This window comes from Fusarium proliferatum (genome assembly GCF_900067095.1).
Source record: "Fusarium proliferatum ET1 genome assembly, contig: FPRO_scaffold012, whole genome shotgun sequence".
NCBI classification, from domain to species: Eukaryota; Fungi; Ascomycota; class Sordariomycetes; order Hypocreales; family Nectriaceae; genus Fusarium; species Fusarium proliferatum.
In genome coordinates, this window is record NW_022194801.1 from 1,403,682 (window position 1) to 1,415,923 (window position 12,242).

The 12,242-nt window shown below is 48.5% G+C and overlaps 4 protein-coding genes across 4 annotated transcripts; 2 read left to right on the top strand and 2 right to left on the bottom strand.

Annotated features, from left to right (window-relative positions):
- Positions 1-53: 53 nt before the first annotated feature.
- FPRO_13605 (uncharacterized protein) lies at positions 54-2,423 on the bottom strand (the record flags this gene model as incomplete). Its single annotated transcript, XM_031223076.1, has 7 exons — positions 54-560; positions 614-1,479; positions 1,531-1,847; positions 1,895-2,026; positions 2,083-2,138; positions 2,194-2,320; positions 2,371-2,423. The coding sequence occupies 7 exons, from the start codon at positions 2,421-2,423 to the stop codon at positions 54-56; spliced, it is 2,058 nt and encodes a 685-aa protein (XP_031088471.1).
- Positions 2,424-5,422: 2,999 nt separating this feature from the next.
- FPRO_13606 (uncharacterized protein) lies at positions 5,423-7,313 on the top strand (the record flags this gene model as incomplete). The annotated part of the gene is made up of 6 exons (XM_031223077.1): positions 5,423-5,437; positions 5,491-5,831; positions 5,884-6,006; positions 6,055-6,683; positions 6,733-7,132; positions 7,187-7,313. The coding sequence occupies 6 exons, from the start codon at positions 5,423-5,425 to the stop codon at positions 7,311-7,313; spliced, it is 1,635 nt and encodes a 544-aa protein (XP_031088472.1).
- A 165-nt stretch (positions 7,314-7,478) lies between these two features.
- FPRO_13607 (uncharacterized protein) lies at positions 7,479-10,144 on the bottom strand (the record flags this gene model as incomplete). The annotated part of the gene is made up of 9 exons (XM_031223078.1): positions 7,479-7,854; positions 7,903-8,077; positions 8,130-8,509; positions 8,566-8,586; positions 8,648-8,768; positions 8,818-8,851; positions 8,898-9,648; positions 9,705-9,765; positions 9,814-10,144. 9 exons carry the CDS (start codon positions 10,142-10,144, stop codon positions 7,479-7,481), a joined length of 2,250 nt encoding a protein of 749 aa, XP_031088473.1.
- A 243-nt stretch (positions 10,145-10,387) lies between these two features.
- On the top strand, positions 10,388-11,965 carry FPRO_13608 (uncharacterized protein; the record flags this gene model as incomplete). The annotated part of the gene is made up of 6 exons (XM_031223079.1): positions 10,388-10,402; positions 10,457-10,597; positions 10,653-11,370; positions 11,420-11,468; positions 11,525-11,714; positions 11,768-11,965. The coding sequence occupies 6 exons, from the start codon at positions 10,388-10,390 to the stop codon at positions 11,963-11,965; spliced, it is 1,311 nt and encodes a 436-aa protein (XP_031088474.1).
- Between the last annotated feature and the right edge of the window lie 277 nt (positions 11,966-12,242).

Genomic DNA, 12,242 nt, shown 5'->3' on the forward strand with positions numbered 1-12,242 from the left:
TATATAGTGACCAGTATAGCTAAAAAAAGATTTTGATAGCCAATTCCAATACTTCAAAGCATCGTGTTTCCCCAGTCCAGGCTAAGCCACTCATCGATTGCCCTTCCAAAGTCATGCACTTGCGGAAATATGTTATCAGGTTCCATAGCAGATCCGAACCCCTCTTGGATATTCTGTTGAAGAGATCCTAACAATCCCGAAGCATCAGATGGAAAACGGCCTCTTATGGGGTGGCTAACCTCACCCTCACCCGGAGCGTAGAGAGGCGTGTCCTTTGGCACGGTCTTGTGCCCAATGATTCCAGCTGAGCCGACCAAATCATATGCATCGCCGTCTTCGTTACCGCCTCTTGCCGTATCCTGGTGGGTTGATGCCAGGCCGTTGTAAATAGATTCGTCGGCGCGTGCATCCGGTCTACCAGCATGCTCATAGGACAGAATATCCCAAAGAAGTCTCGTATCGATGGTGAACTTTTGCCGTGTTTGTCTTCCCAGACCAGGCTCTTCGCTGGCTAGTGGCACAACCTGTATGCTCTGCTGCAGTTTTCGTAGATTTTCATGCTTCAACCCTAATTAGTACTCCGTTTTGTCGCTACAGTCCCGGAGCTACTCACCATGATAGCAACGCCATGCCATGTCAGACCCATACATCTCAAGAACTCGAGACACTTCTCAAATCCAGCCTTGGCCTTCTCACGCAAGGCAAAGTCTTCCACAAAACTGTGCTGCAGATGAATGGTGGCAACTACTACAACAATATGGGCCAAGGTCGGGTCAGATACTCGATAGTCCATCTTCTCCAACACGTCTAGATGATACATGATCCATCCGATGTGTCGAGTAATCGCGTCGAAAGAGCTGTTAACGAATGACTGTGGCATAGTGTGTCGAAAGTGTCGTAGTCGCATGGATAAAAGAAATGGGTGATTGAGAATAACAGGAATGGAAGCATAGACGAATTGGGTGAACAGGTAGGGACCCCAATACCCTCTGTTTTGTTGCAGAGTTTCAGGTGTCTGCTTGTCAATCTGGTTAGCAGAGAATCGGTATTTGAGCGGTACACTACAGTCGATCTCAAGGTGTCGATATGTAACTTGTGAGTAATCGGAGCGCGGATTCCATGGGGGCAGTGTGTCTGAGAAAACACGACGGGAAGCGTATGATCGGACTGCACGCCAAGCTTGAGCAAGAGGGGTGGTATATCTCATGATCCCTCGGTCCATGTCGCATTGTAGGGACTTCTCTGGCGGAAGTAGCCACGCCGAGCAGGTTGCTGTTCCGAGTGTTGAGTCCTCTCCGTGTGACATGGTAGTGGGCCATACACCTGAAGAAACACTGCCCTGTACGTGATGAAGCACAAAGATACTTCGAATACAGTTATTGAATTCCACAGCGTCACCGAGGAAGCTCCACTTCGGAACGCCACACAGTAGCTGAATCGCTGTGCTGAGATATAGCCCTGCTTGGACAGTATTTCCTTCTAGATCTAAGTCAGCCATGGTCAGAACATTTCAGATTGCATATCACATACCGGCATGTTCGAAAAGGATGAGGAGACATAGTGTTTGTAACACAGAACAATCAACCCGGCCACCGAAGACTTTGTTCATCACGATTTCCCTCGATGCTTGTGCCATGGCATGAAGACGTTGGCGATACTGTTGACTCAATAACCGAGGAGGAAACCGAAGACACGATGCTTGTAGTGCCAAGACCAGCTCTGTCTCTCTACGTGGTAGCGACTCTGCAAATGTCTCGGCGTTGAAGAGGACCAAGGGCTGCCGATGTAGCCAGGTTAGATAAAGAGAGGCTAATTCATCACTTCTGGGTTCAACGAGTGATGATGGGCTAGAGTACGTCAGCTGCGTTCTACATACAACGGAAGAGATGCTAACCCTGACGCTTGTCCAAGGTCTACGATTTCACTGGCATATGGTAGCTCATCTTGACCGACCATGGATCTCGGTGTATGTCCTCCTCCTTCCTGCTGTGACGCTGAACGGCGGCGTGAATCATTGATCACAGGACTGAGATAAATGTGTTAGATTCTGATCCTTAACTTGAAGCCCGACGTATCACTTACTCAAGGCGATCGATAAATAGGTCCAATTTCTCTTCTAGGGTTTCCATCCGAAGCTCCTACAAGCAACGCATGTTAGCCACTGACGGATATTGCCACCAATTATATACGCACCAATGATCTATCCGAACGAGCTCGTTGACTTTGGCCATCAGAGCTTGATTCATACACGCATATCTGACCAAGGCGTTCGCAGTATGAGCACACGGGCTTCTCCCCAGGGCACTTAGACTTCTTACGACTGTGGCCATTATTAGCAATGGAACTTCCTGTATGACATGAGAAACTGACCGACATGGCTCGCAGGCTTGTCGAGCGCGCTTCGTTGGTCGAGAGTCGTCCATTACAATATCAGCTGATGTAATTGAGCTACGGTCGGCGAAGGTTTGGGGACGCGGGGAATGTGTTATATGCGTGCTAGTCTGCTAACGGAGAACTAGGCGACTCGGTTATCGCTGGGACAGCTTATCTGGCATTGACGGACAACTCCGAGCCAATCAAAACAGCCCTTGGCACCCCAGGCTCACTGTGCATTGCGCAGAACACGAGTATAACCACTCTCATTTGCTACAAATGAGCTATTACAGTGAACATCACCAGTAGCTTTGACTAGTTCCCCCGGTGAGACCTGATCGCTGACTCTTGTTCTGGGATATTCCGTCCCGCTGACTCACCGGTTTCTGCATGTTCGATCTGGATAATCGCATTTACCGAATGTTTCTGTAAACTCAGACATTAGGAACACAAAACACTCTTTTCTGGCGCTGGCACAAACAGACAGGTTGGCTCACTCTTTTCTCCAATACATAAGAACCTCAAATCTCTCCAAGGAAATATTTCAATCGTGTCACCGAGAAGGATCACAAAGCGCCTCCGTTACCATCATCGACTCGATTGATCTCGCCACTTCTTACTCTCCACAACAGCCTGAAGTTCTCACTCTTGAGATACATTTTACTCCGATCAGAATTAGAGATAGAAGATAAGCCCTCCCTGCTATCCAATACATAGCCCCTTCATCGCCTGACCCCAGACGCGATCTTCACCATGCAGGGTCTTCCCCCCACGGATATAGGCCTCCCAGTTGAGATACTGGTGTTGGTTTGCCCTTACTTAAGTAAGAAAGACCAGCTTTGTTCAAGATTGGTGTCTCATAAGCTTCATTACGCGGCAACAATTCACGTCTCTCGGTTCCTCAGGCTTAAGCCTGATGGCGATTCGCCTTTACAATTCAGAGAAATTGCACTTTCGTATAGACTTCGAACTTTTGTCAAAGAGGTCGTGATTGATACGGAGCTGGATAGAAGTGTTTCATACCCGACCCCAAAGGAAGCCTTTGATGCTTGCCAAAAGTTTCCTCTGTTTCTCCCGTATCTATGCTTATTCAATAATCTCAGGCATCTACATGTTCGATTTATGAGGTCTTCAGATGAACAAGGATCCTTGCCATTTCAGTAGTGGTACTTCCGGTACATGGTCTTGGACATTATTTCTCACTGCGTGACGGGGATGTGGACACCTACGAATCGAAAGAAGATCTATGATACACTGCCACCGGAAGGGCAAGAAATGTTCAGATATACACAGAATGAACAAGTCCCACAAGGAGATTCTTCACGGATTAAAGAATTTACCATTTCGCATCTCGCCGACTACAATGACCTCAGACTTATCCAGTCCAGGGCCTGGAACAAGCTACTCCGCTTGCCAACCCTCATCGATCTGAAACTGCTCGTGGGGGAAAATCATATCGGCAAGAGCACTACCCTCTCTGCCGAGAGGTATGAATTCTGCAGCGCTTTGCCGTCACAGTGGCTTACACCTGATGTAGTCCAGAAACTTCAAGTATTATCTCTTTTCTATACCGACTACTGGGGACTGTACCCGAGAGTTGACCTGGACCAATTTGGTGCCTTACCATCCCTTAAGGTTCTAGCTCTTGGGCGCTATGTTTTTACTGATAAGAAGATACAGACTGGATTGCATCCCTGGGGAAGAACAATAAGAGCGGCGGAGTGGAAGAGCTTTATCTCGATGAGTGTTGTGTCTTGTTTCAAGCTAAGCAGTATGTGGATTTTGAAGCAGTTCTAGGCACTGTCCCAGACCAGAACGCCGCCATGGAAACAAACTTGTACAGCAGAAGGTGGCATCACGTGCTGTCGGAATGGAGGGTAAGTATGAAAGGTCTCAAGAAATTCGTAATGGGGGCTGGAGACTGGGGTTGCCCCTTTCGAACCAGACAGTTTTGGGAAAACCAGATGTCACCGCTCACAAGGGACATACTGGCCGACCCGCCAGAGTGGTATTTCGGGCACAATCGCCACAGATTCTTTGCAAATCCTGAACCAGAAAACTTTGGCAGAGGTTTCCTCGCGGCCTACCATTCACGCAGTCACAAATCGAAGGAGATTCGATTTGGGAACTATTTGCTGGGCGAGGGGCTGAGACAGAGGCGAGGAATACAGATGGAATATGCTTGGTATAACGTTCGCTTATTTTTTAAATGGTCTATTGGCAATCATCATGAGGATTCCAGTGAGGATGTAGGTTGGGCACCTGAGGAGGAGACGCGTGACTTGGATGATGCTGCTTACGCATTGCTTATGGAGACTATCCGAAATAGACTAAGATCTTAGGATGTGGGATGGCCGATCTGGAGACGCAACCTTAAAGGCTATTCTAGAAATAGGCGGCCCCTTTCTATAGTTCGGTTAACATGTGAGTCTAGAACGTCTTACAACATCAGCCGCAGAACAGATAGATGAAATTGTTTCTAGCATCACTGGCAAGATGAACTTGTGCAATTCTTATTGATACCAGTGAATGACTTTATATGAGACCTCAGTAGGAAATTATTTCTTAAATAAATCAAGAACTTGAGATAGAATTCAAGTAGCAAAGCTCGCTTAGAATCAACATGCCCTAAAAGGCTTGGTACACCCTCACTTGAGTAACTAACTGCCGACGCTAACTCCTCCGCAAACTCTAATACCCCGCCAACTCCCCCGTAAACCATCTCATTCGGGCCCATCCCGCCGATGGTAATTAGATTACCAGAAGATCCCCCTCAATAATCCTTGCTGTTTACTTGCCGATGGCTCTACCGAGACATTACGGGCGCTGGATCTCATAGTATATTGCACATAAAGGAGTGAGCTAGCTCAAATAAGTCATCCGAGGTTTTTGGAGACGTTGGAGATGGAATCATCGAAGCTGCGATGATGAATAGGACTATGAAATGAGTTTAGATAAATAGAGACTGACTGCTGGTCCAGTATGTTGATGCATCAGAGTATCGAGATTCACACAACCGCACAAGACTAACCCTTGCAACACCGCAAGAATGCCTACTCAAGAGGCAAGCACCATCTTCACCCTCTTGACCCAAAGCACATCCCCTAACTTCAACAGGCACGCGAAACCATCCAGGATGAACTTCACATCGAAGTCCTCCCTGGAACGGAGATCATGACAGACGTTGGCAAAGAACACTACGTCCGAGCCAAAGAGTCCGATCAGGTCCTCGTCCCCCAACCATCTCAGGATCCTCACGATCCCCTCAACTGGTCGCCCTTTTGGAAGTTCTCTGCCATCTTTTGCGTTTCGACCATGACGTTCACGCAGGGTTTTGCGCCGCTTGCTCTTGCGCCTATGTTTCCGGATTTGATTCGTGCTTATAATAGTACCCTTGAGGATGTCATTCAGTTCACGGGCGTTACTATCTTGATCTTGGGATTTAGTAACTTTTTCTGGTAAGCACGGAGTACTGAGGAATGAATATTTATTTGTAGCTCACAGTTATAGGGCACCCATCTCTACCTCTTTCGGCCGTCGACCTGTCTATATCGCTTCGCAGGTGATCTGCCTCGCATGCCACATCATTCGCGCTAAGGCATCCACCTACGGAATCTTCATGGGAGCCTGTGTGTAAGTTAGACTCTACAAATCTCCCAATCCCTTGACTAACATTTGCAGTCTGAACGGAATAGGAGCCGGACCCTCAGAGATTCTCCAACCCGCCGTCATCGCCGATATCTTCTTCCTCCACGATCGCGGAACATGGAACGCACTATATTGGGTTGTGTATATGGGCTCACTGATGATCGCGCCAATCATCGCTGGACCTATGGCAGATCGCACTGGATGGCAAAACTTCTGGTGGCTCAACGTCGCTGTGACTGCACTGTCTATCGTGCTTGGCATCTTTGGCTTTCCTGAGACAAAGTGGACACGTATCGACTCGATTGAGGCTGAGCGTGGAGTTAATGAGATCGTTGACACAACTCAAGACAAGCCTTCGCACTCCCATGCCGATGCTGAGAAGACTGTTGGTACACCTCAAGCCCAGGGTGAAGCAGCCGCGGACGCGCATTTGGGCAAAGGAACCCCTTCAAAGTTACAGTGGCGCTTGTTCCAGCCCAACTCGGCACCCCTCCAAAACATCCTTCTCGATATCTGGACCCCATGGAGACTCTTCGTCTATCCCATTGTACTCTTCGCTTCCTTCGTGGTCAGCTGGAGTTGCAGCAACTTCCTGATTCTGAACCTCACTCAATCGCAAGTATTTGCGGCTCCCCCATACAATATGAGCTCCCAGTCCATCGGTTAGCTTTCCAAATTACTCAAGTAGAGCTCAAGTACTAACGTGTGCAGGCTTCCTCAATTTCTCCATTCTTGTCGGCGCTTTAATCGGACTCGTCACGGCTGGACCTTTCAGCGATTGGGTCTCTGCAAAAGCAACCACGAGAAATGGTGGTATTCGAGAACCGGAGATGCGACTCCCTGCAATGATACCCTATATCATCATCATGATCTTCGGCAATGTGATAACCTCAATCGGATACGAAAGGCACTGGCCGTGGCCAGTCATTGCCGTCCTCGGCTACTCATCCGCTGGCATTCAGGTCGCTGCCCTCCCAAGTATCGCGAGTACCTATGCTGTGGATTGCTATAAGCCAGTCACCGGGTCACTTTTCGTTGCTATTACTGTTAACAAGAGTCTTTGGGGATATGGTATGGGCAAGTTCGTCACGCCATGGACTATCAAGTCAGGGTAAGCCATCTTGTGTATTATCCTTTCAACGTCCGTTGCTAACAGCTTCTTCAGATTTATCCCTGTTTTCATGACCAACATGGGCCTTACGGTTCTGTGGTGCGGCTTGGGTGCGGTATTCTACTTCTACGGCAAGACGTTCAGAAGGTGGACTAAAGACAGCAATGTTCACGGTTTTTAGTATTATCCAGATTGTCTGGCGATCTGTATTCGTTGCTTGGCCACGCAATAGAACGTCAAGGTTCAGAGACCTGCTCACTTCTCCGTCACATAGTTATCATACACTGCATCTTGAGTTACTTATACTGCTCGCTGTAGTGCCCAATTACATCTTATTGTTCCCGAACTAATGAGGCATTGACATAAACAAGCTCGCCGCATCAAAGTCTATCGACGACATGTCGAGGTTCTGATCCAACTCTCCATCAAGTAGATTCAGTGGTCCCCAGTAGTGATTCAAGTAGACCATTCCGTCAGGCCAAGACGTCCCTGGATTCGCGGCTACCTCAACTTGAGACGACTTCTGTATAGCCTTTTCTCTCGCTCCCTGCAACAACTTCGCCGCTTGTAGCGCAACGACGCATTCGTCCATGATCATGAGTATCTCAATGGCCATATCGACTAGACGAAGCAAAGGTTGCATTTCGCTCTCGACTGCGTCTTGGGTCATGTATACCAGTATTATACTCGCAGCGAAAACAGTGTATGTAGTATTGTAGAACCTTTGACTTGTTAGAGAGATCTCCTTCTGCGAGGGTGATGTTACGTACCATGTTCGGAAGAAGTCGCTGTGTTGGTATGTCTGATATATAGTTTCAATCGTTTGCTTTGCTGATTCAAGGCACTTTTGAATGCCGACTTTTGTGTCACTCATAGTCGCCCTCTCCTGTGCCGTTGACCTCAATAGAAAGGACCCAAAAAGCAAGATCCTGAGATTATGATATCCTGACACTTTTGTTAGCGCACCCTGCTGACAGCTGCATCTTGATCCACTTACTCAGGTTCAGCACGAGTCTCTGCCGTTTCACCCATTGAACATCCCTAACCCCTCTCAAAGACGGTACCTGAGTAGACGATCCCATCGGCCGTATAGCCTCGGGGAGCTTCTGTGTCCACGCCTCCAGGTCCCTCTCAATTTGACTAGCCATCGCCACCATCATCGGTATCGTCGTTTCGGGGAGGTAAATGCTCAGGCAGATGTTTCTTGTGATCTTTGAGAAATGTACCATGTGTTCGATGATGGCACAACAAGGATGTTCGGACATCTCAGAGTCCATCCCGGTTTCGCTTTGACCGTTACTGATACGTGGGAATCGTCGGTTATGGTATAGATCTGCTCCTAGAGTATCCGGTCTGCCCATTGCGAAAGACATTTCACTTCAGCAGTGTCAGATCGGCGACAACGGAATGACTGCATGTCATGAGATACTCACGTCTCTAAAGAGTAAAGGCCCCTAGTGAAAGGTTTAGCAATCGATCTATATAATCTCCAACTCAAGGACAGTTTTGACATACCACCAAGTCCGTGTCTCTGCTCTCAATAAAGACGGCGGCTTCTTGCTATTGGGGCCCGGCTCACGATTGATGCCCATTGCCAGAGCTGTTCTTATGGCAAGGCCAACATACATGTATGACACTGGTCCTTGTTAGTCGATCTCCATCATAGGCATACATGGCTGACTGACAGTGTGGATGCAGTTCGTTCTGGCAGACTTTGGCCTGTGCTCGTTAGTTCCATTCAGCAGAACTTCACGGCGCAACCTACCAGGATAAAATAGCACTGGACCATATCTAGGTCAGTGACCATCCCAAGCCTATTGCAGCAATCCTTAGCTCGATCAAAGAACTTCCGACTCCAGGCCAGATTGGTCCTTCCATCGATAAGGTCATCCTCTCTCGTCCCAACCAATGCGCCAATGGACAAGATGCTGTAGTACAAAGCAACAAAACTGGTAATCCTCTTATTCTCAGGTCCTTCACCCGCCCACAATGACTCGCAGCGTTGCACGAACGAAGTCTTGTCCAAGATTGGATGAATGTAGTGGATAGCGGAGAAGAAACCGTCTATAAAGTTGCGGCATTGTAGATACCAAGGTGAGTGATCAGACTCCTCGGTACTCTTTCTTCCCCGCTGGGTATCTTGTGATCCACTCGAATCAAAGTGAGGGTTGTGCAACGACGATAAAAGTGCACCCGCGTCATCATCATTGTTGTCCTCCTCTCCAGTTCGCTGAACGTGTGACAGGAGAGCAACAGACGAAGAGCTACCATAGAACTCGACATCTCTCGTGTGAGTATTCATGCCAGAGACTTCCTGTTCTCTCGTATGCCATGACGAGATGCTATTCGGTGTAGGAAAGGCCTCCATTACCGTTGGACGTTGACCTATTGGCAACGAGGACGCATTCATAGCTATGCCTTCGGGACTATTGCTTGGTCCATCGGTTGCTGCCTTCTCATAGGTCTCCACAATACTAGAGAGGCTCTTGACCTGATCTTCCAATTGTCTTACATAGCTATGGTCGCACTAGTGAGCAAAGACCTGAGCTGAAGATACTGTTGGTAGACGTACCTTGATGTCATGCGCATACGCGACATGTCCTGGCCTTTGTACACGCATTCGACATTGCGGCCTTGATACGGTCAGTGTCGAATTGAGATCTTGGAGCTTTGCGACTAACTTTGACAATATGAACAGGGATAAGACTCGTCGCACTTGTATTTCTTGGACCGACAGAGATCGCACGCGCGCGCAGCTCTTGGTCGCCTCGGACGCTGCGCTGCTGGTCTGTTCACCTGAGGACCTTGGGAGTCCGTTGATTCATCCATCTCGACAGTATCAATATCAACAATGCATAAGTCTTCAACCTGGGGACCCCAGAATGTCGAAGCGTTGAGACCAGAGTGCGGAGACCCCAGATGGACGGAAATTTCGAGCTCGGAGGCAAATCTGGGGTAACGCGAACGACGAGCTGGGCGAAAGTGATCTGGATCTTGTCTCGAAGGTTTCATTGGCTGAGAAGGGTTCTGTCTAGACTGAACATGGCTAGTGTCAAGATCCTCAAGCTGCGGAAAAGCCGGGCAGGGCCAATGTAACTTCGGCTGTTCCGAGCCAGCGACGAGCTACCCTACATCCACTAAATTCCGAGGGTCATTTTCATATATGTAGTAACGCGGCAAAGCCACCTCCTTGGTCTCTTAATTTCTCCTCTACCACGAGACCTATAGTTGACTATTTATTATATCTCCATCAAAATGCCAAGTTCCACTGTGAGTTGCAGCTTGTTTAACGAGTTGAATCTAGCTAATACTCCATCTCGCTAGCAACCCAATCTTACCCATAATGATGCGACACTCAATACAGTCGTTGTTGGTGCTGGCCTTGCGGGTCTTGCCGCAGCGATCTCCATTTCTCTTTCAGGCCACAATGCCACTGTTTTAGAGTCGGCGAAAGAACTACTCGAGGTATACCACTTTAATATCACACAACTATAGAACTCATGACTGATACGTTGTCCAGGTCGGTGCTGGTCTACAAGTCACCCCCAACTGTACACGCATCCTCCAAAAATGGGATCTCCCCGACAGACTCTGGAAATCAGCTGCAGAACCCACATCCCTCGTCGTCCATAGATACTCCGGCCGAACGCTCGCTATAGAACCCGATTTCCACAAGCATATCCGCAAGAAGTACGGGGCCCCCTTCATCGATCTCCACCGCGTCGATCTCCAGCTTGCGCTCTACGACAAGGCGAAAGAACTGGGCGTCCAGTTCAAGCTCGGAGATAGGGTAAAGGACATTGATTTTAGCATTCCTGAAGTCAGCACTGAGGCTGGGACTAAGTACACCGGTGACTTGATCGTTGCGGCGGACGGACTATGGTCTAAATGCCGGTCCAAGTTTCTTGGCAGTGAAGATAAGCCCATGCCCACTGGAGACCTAGCATACCGCGTTGTTCTTGACGCGAAGGACATCGATGATCCTGAGCTGCGCGAGTGGGTTGAGCGCCCAACGGTGCACTTCTGGATCGGTCCAGGTGCTCATGCTGTTGGGTATTCCATGCGTGGGGGACAGATGTATAACGTTGTTCTTCTTGTTCCTGATGATCTTCCATCGGACGTCAGTCGACAGGCTGGATCAGTGGAGGAGATGCGCCAGTTGTTTAATGACTGGGATCCGATTCTGGCAAGGTTTCTGAGTCAGGTCGACAATGTTGACAAGTGGAAATTGATGCACAGTAACTTACCCGCCCGTGTCACTATCCTCGGAGCTGACAGATTTTGTAGGAGAAGAGCTTGATTCATGGATTAATGACGACTCAAACTTCGTCTTCGTGTAAGTGATTCTTCAATGTCGTCATAAGAGGCATCCTGCTAACACCTTGCTTCCAGTGGCGATGCCTGCCATCCGATGCTCCCATACCTAGCCCAAGGTGCCAACTCCGCCGTGGAGGACGGTGCAGTTCTGGGTCTGATTCTCGGCCACGTCAAGTCGAAGCAGCAATTACCAAAGGCCTTGTCTATGTATGAACGGTTACGCAAGTCTCGTGGAGAAGCCATCGTGAGAGAAACCTTCAAACAGGTATGAGTTCATCATTCTTGGGATAGTTTACGGTTTTGACTAACGTGTCGTAGCGAGAATCATTCCATATGCCTGATGGGCCAGCTCAAGAGGCGCGAGATGAGACCTTTTTATCTCAACTTGGCGCTGAGGAACTCAAGGGTCCGTTCCCAAGCAGGTGGACTTGCCCGCAGGTCCAGCCTTGGCTGTACGGGTATGATGCATTTGAGGTTGTTGAAGATGCAGTGAAGCGTGAACCTTTCACGGAATAGCTTGCCAAGGCTTCGTAGATTATTCAGAGTGTCTTATCATCTTAGCAATCGTTCCGTTTCCAAAGGGGAGGACTTTCAAGTTACAAATACAAAACGATGAATTCAGGTATGAGCTTCGGAGGGAGAAACTAATATGAACATATAAATCATGAAAACCGCTTCATGACAGACAGCATACTTATCGACTAAATGTTGGCTGGATGGATATCATTGAAATACGAGAAGCTTCGATTATCAAGCAACACCTTAGCCTTTGACAGGGCACTATTGCCAAACA